At 38.1% G+C, this 5704-nt stretch overlaps 1 protein-coding gene across 1 annotated transcript; it reads left to right on the forward strand.

Moving 5' to 3' along the window:
• The first annotated feature begins 285 nt into the window (after positions 1-285).
• On the forward strand, positions 286-5448 carry LOC134845723 (actin nucleation-promoting factor WASL-like). Its single transcript, XM_063862782.1, has 3 exons — positions 286-569; positions 1437-2733; positions 4952-5448. The coding sequence occupies exons 1-3, from the start codon at positions 508-510 to the stop codon at positions 5144-5146; spliced, it is 1554 nt and encodes a 517-aa protein (XP_063718852.1). The 5' UTR covers positions 286-507; the 3' UTR covers positions 5147-5448.
• The last annotated feature ends 256 nt before the right edge of the window (positions 5449-5704 follow it).

Here is a 5704-nt window from a genome sequence, read left to right on the forward strand (position 1 = left end):
TTAAAAGGATTTGCATGGCTAAAAGTTTTTCATTTATCGGAAGTTTTTTTGATTAGAGGTTTTGGTCAACCCGCGTATTCAGCCAGCTGTACAATTCTGGGAGTTTTAAAACCCTGGATTCTCGTTTTCTCTTGTTGAATGACTTCATATAAGATTATGGCAAGCTTTAATTTGTGTTTTTTGCTTCATCTGTTCTCAAGAAAACTAAGCAGTAAAGCAATTATTGTGAACATATGATTGATTTTGATAGTTTTGTGTTGACTCCAGCAAATAGTATGATAAATAAACACCACGTACTGTAAACATTTGTTCACCAACAGTTTGCTCAAATAAGTTACCATTTAAAATAGACTACGAGAAACCGAGAAATTATACCAATTCTTGCGTTGAACATTAAAACTATAGGCGAGTTATAGTCAATAACCGCATCTTGAATTTTACAACTTTGTGATATTTGCCCTGTCAACTTTAAAAGTAGAATAATAAACAGAAGTTGACCCCTGCAAGATGCCTTCTTCTAACCTGTCAGATTTGGTAACTGCAGACATGATTCAGTCGGAACATCTATCGTAAGTACATCTCTCGTTTTAGTTAAACCCAAAAATCTATGCTCAAATGAAGTTGTATTTACTTTTTTTTCGGGTCTTTAAAGTGCAAAAAGACAGGAGAAACACTGAGACCTCGAATTGTGAAGAAATAATCATTAGATGATAATTCGAATTTTTAATAAGAAAAAAAGACTCCTTCTGGTTTTTGGAAAAATGACAATTTTCTGGCATTGTATGAAAACGGACCACATTTATTGTAATTCGAGGAAAGTCTTCATTTTCTAGGTCTATTGACACTTGAATATTTTTGCTGTCGGGACCCGATTAACAAACTATTCGAGGGTAAGGGGGTCGAATTCGTTTCAAAAAAAACTTTGTGATCCTTTTTGACAGTTTGGATCAAAAATTGCTTTTTTTACTCGGGCTTCTTGTCAAAATTATAGTAGTCTGCCTTCGAAGAGTGCATCTGAAAACTATTTGACTTGGCCGACTAAAATTGGTTTTACTAAAACAGCAGTAAAGGGTTTACTCTTTAAGTGGCCAAGGTGTCGAGTCCCTGAGGGACAGGGGAGGTGTTTCTGTGTTCGCCAAATCACCCCCCTCTAAACGCGACGCTGTTTGCGTTGTACACACTTAGGGGAGCGCATTCTTACTCCATACAACGAAATATGGTGACGCAATTAAAAAGAGTGGTATGCCAACAAGCCGAAAATTCATATTATTCTGCAACATAACAGATTTTCACTGTTGTTATGCAATTTTTATGTAATTCTGAAGTTGTTATAACTTAATTTAAGCTTCAAGATATGGCGTTTTGTTGATAATTCGCCCTTATAATTTTATTGGGATCGGACAGTTTTTTACTTTAGCGGACATATTTTTTTTCAGTCACCGCGAGAAAGAAATGGTGGCGGCGTTGCTTGGTGCCGGGCGCAAGCCACAGGCCACAGCAGTAGCCAGGGTGTTCCAAGCCGGCGGAAACTCTCCAAACTGGCAGAAATTGGGATGTGGGATATTGTGTCTGGTGAAAGACAACAGGGCCAGAAGTTATTTCTTCTCCCTTTTCGACCCAATTCAACAGAAGGAAATATTCCTTGAAGAAATGTACAGAGGGTTCACATATGAGAGGAACAACAGTTTGTTCATGCATTTCGAAGGGGAACGAAATGTGGTCGGGATTAATTTCTACGACAGAAATGAGGCGGACAACTTTGCGAGGAAAGTTGACGAGGAAATTGCTCGGAAGGAAAGAGCGACCCAACAAAAACTGGCTCACAAAGGAAGTGTGGTGCCCAACAGACCGGAAGCGATCCCAGTTGACAAGACTCTGACCAAACAGGAAGCTAGGGATCTTGGAAAACACCAGAACGCATTTCTCAAATCGCCCAGTGTGGAAGAAAATGGGACAAAAATAAGAACACGGGACAAGCTGAGGAACATGTTCACAGCTCAAAAAGATAACACTGAGCTGAAAAATTTGATCAGCTTGCCAGTTACTGTTCAGCACGTGAGCAGCGGAACTGCTACAGCCGAACTAGGCAAGACACACATCGTAGATCGAGGCGACAGCGAGACTGATAAAATCCTAGCACTGGCTATTCTCAAAATGATGCAGCCTGATTGCACAGGTGAATCGGAACAGGGTCAAAAGTTCCTCAAAAAAATTAAAAAAACTTTGGAGTCGCATGAACAAACTGATCTGGCCGAGTATAAAAAATTACTGGGACTGGAAGCTCCAGAAGAATCATCGACAGAAGTGATTCAAAAACAACCAGCGCAGAAGAAATCTGGATTAACGAATCCATTAAATTTCAAGCCAAAATTCGGAAGAAGCGCCCCCGCTCCACCGAAGCCCCAGACTGAGAATGCGAATCAATCGACAGGTACGGCTCCGCCGCCGCCACCACCTCCCCCTCCAGTGCGCACAGGTGGACCCCCTCCCCCTCCCCCTCCGCCTCCTCCTCCTGGACCCTCTGGAGTTCCAGTTCCACCACCCCCTCCGATAATGTCTTCAGCATCCGGAGGTTCCGGAGGTGCGTCTGGTATCTCGGCAGCTGCTCTGAATAAAGTGCATCTGTCGGCTCCCAGTGCCCATGATAACAGACCAGCTCCACCCAAGGAAGAGGACAAACGTGATATGATGTTGAACGCCATCGCGAATTTCAACAAGAACAAACTTCATAAGGTTAGACAGCGACGCAGATAGAATATATTGCAAGAAATGTACCACAAGTTTGCAAAGGAGTTAATCTTTACCTCATTGAATAATCGTAATGATAACACCTTGATCTAATCCTCTGCAAGTCCCGTGTCAAAATTGCGTTTTCGTCTCTTTTTTCCACGGAGGATGCTATATGAGCTCACTCTTAAGAAACACGAGCAGAGTGGGGCCCATTTTTTTAAGCAAAAGGAGCTAAAAGAGCCCAGTTTTTCAGTTTTAATTCAATTTTCGGTCCCAAGTTTCTCAGTGTGAGGCTGATTGAGTCCAAATTTCCAAAAAACATTCCAAATGAGTCCCATTCTCAGTACGGAGCTGACTAAGCCCAATTCTTAACAAAAAAAAAGCTCAATTAGTTAAATTATTAGCAAATTTTGCTGATCCAGTTTCTGATTTGAGATATAAAAAATCACAACAAACAGCAATTCTAAGGATTAGTAGACCAGAGGAAGAACAAAGGTTTTGGGTACTCAAATATTCGGTTCGAACCCCTCAACTTTGGTCTCATAGAAGAGGATCAATGACCTCAATTTTGTAAACATTGGTCTCCAATTGGGCGCCATTGGGACCAATTTTTTCGTGATAACTAGGGACTAATCGTGCTAAAAATTGGGCTCGTTCAGCGCCTTTTTATGGAAAACTTCAAGCAAAATTTTCAATTCCGGGAGCGAAGACTTTCAAGAAAAAACAAGGAGAGTAAAATGCCTTAAATTTTTCAAAAAATAACTACAATTTAGAAACGAGAAGGTATATGTAACTTGGAACAGATGTCTCGGATTTGATCAAGCTTTAAAACAGAGCTTCCTTTTTTTTTATTGCAATTTTCGCAAAATTTACAAACACTTTTTCACGTACATACATCATTGATTTTGGCAAATATATTTTTGAGACTAGCATTTACCAAAGTGATGGTGTGTTATTCAAAGAAAAAAATTTTTTAGAAACTTTGTGGTTATCTTTTTGCATCTCAGATTCTCAAATTAAGATTGAATTGTTCAATTAACTTTTCGTTTTCGACCCATTAGCGAAAGCCGCAACAATCACGGTTCGATTGTTTTCTGTTTTTTTTTGCGAGACATCTTTTTTTTCTTTTGGGCAAGTGAGGACCATATTTCGTAAGTGAAACAATAACTATCTCAAATTTTAACAAAAATTTGGAAACCTTTTTCGAAAAAAAAAAATAAATTTTTTTTGGTTAATATTATAAAATAAAAAATATGCAGAATTAAAAATGTATAACTGACCTAGAAACTCTATTCCTCTAAATTCTCTTGCCAACCGAAGATTTTTTCCAAGATCTGTTTTAAATTAAGATATCCATTTTCGGCCGATCGTCCAAAAAAAACATTTCTTTCGGCGTTGTTTTTTTGGTCAAAATCAATCAATAAAATTGCGCAAAAACAGTTTTCCTCGGATTATTTAAAAAAGGTCATTAAAATGTTCGAATAGTTTTGAAAATCCCCCTCGTGAAACTCCTAGAAAAAAGAGATCAGTAATATAATCGTTTACTGTATTTTGAAGAAAGTAAGCAAAATGATAAGATTGAGTAGCCAATTTTTTCCTTTAACGGAGCTTCAATGAAAATGACGTTCTCCAGGATTATAAAAATTTTAAACGTGTTCTCAGTTTTTTAATTTTTTGATTTTTATGAAAACTATTTTTTTTATTCTGCCCTGTAGCTGACACTTTTTTTTCATATAAGGCGTAGGTCGGGTATTCAACAGCTCTACCGTCTTTGGCTATTGCGATGAAATTTTGTGAGCTTCAAATGTGGTATCATACTCAAACCCTAATCGCGTTCACAAAATTTCTCTACGTTCAGAAAAATTGGTCTGAATGTTACCTTTTTCAGACTGAACTCGATTGAGTGAGGAGTAATGAAGTAAATTCAAATTCAATTCTGCTGCATTTTTAACAAAATTTCAACAAAAACCAATTGACCTAAAACATAAATTAGAAAAAGAATCTGTACAAAAAATTAGAAAACTTAGTTCTCTATTTTTCTTAAATTTCTATAACTCTTAAATTTTTTTACTGTTCTTTTTTTTGGTTGCCTCCTTTTTTGTTTGCCCACCTGCGTTCAAAAAACTCTACGTTGCTTGTACAAAAAAAAAATTTCTCGTTTTTGTTATGACAATGATACAATGTCATAATCTGATTAAATGGATTTGTTTCTGCGATTTAGATTGAGAACGCGGAGGGTAACGAGGGCGGGGCAGTGGGGGGCAAGGCGAGGGTGACGTCGTCAGTCTCCCCTGCCACTGTGTCCCAGGGCAAATTTGAGACCCTGATAGACCAGCTGACCAAGTTCAAACACGACATGCAGAACGTATCCAGTGATGAAGAGGACGAATTCCAGTCCTCGTTCTCCGATGATTGAAGCACTATGCATCTTAACAATTTTTCAACCAATTCAAAAATTTTAACCTGAACAGAAGAAAATTACTTAAAACCTTATAGTTAACTATGAGCTAAACATAATAGAATACTAATAGTAAATTTATATTCAAATAAATGTACAAAGATAGCCACAGCATGGAAAACGCGATAAGAAAGTTAGTCATGGCCATTTGGTTATGGCCCACATTGAGGTCGACTAAAAAACGGCCAACTGTTGCCTGCTTTTGTATTTTTCAGTCAAACTATGTCTGGCTTCGACAATAACGTTCGACCACACAACTCCGAAGTTCATCGATGAACTTTATCGTTCATAGTAAATTTTCGCAAACAAGGCATGTCGGGACACAGTTGGCTTCATGAGGCTTGTTCAATTTTCATGGACACCGCGCTCCTTCGCTTATCTTTATTTTTTACGTTGTAGCATTGCATTTGCTACTTAGATAAGTCTGGGGCTTACTCAAAGAGTAAGATTTTTATGAAAGTACACCGGCAGTTTATATTTTGAGTAAATCGGAGGTGAACGTTTATATTTTCAGCA

The sequence above is a fragment of the Symsagittifera roscoffensis genome, chromosome 5 (assembly GCF_963678635.1).
Source record: "Symsagittifera roscoffensis chromosome 5, txSymRosc1.1, whole genome shotgun sequence".
Lineage (NCBI taxonomy): Eukaryota > Metazoa > Xenacoelomorpha > Acoela > Convolutidae > Symsagittifera > Symsagittifera roscoffensis.

Coding starts and splice junctions, on each gene's coding strand:
- LOC134845723 (XM_063862782.1), top strand. CDS start 508: ATGCCTTCTTCTAACCTGTCAGATTTGGTAACTGCAGACATGATTCAG. Junction 570..1,436: donor ATTCAGTCGGAACATCTATC/GTAAGTACATCT, acceptor ATTTTTTTTCAG/TCACCGCGAGAAAGAAATGG. Junction 2,734..4,951: donor ACAAGAACAAACTTCATAAG/GTTAGACAGCGA, acceptor TCTGCGATTTAG/ATTGAGAACGCGGAGGGTAA.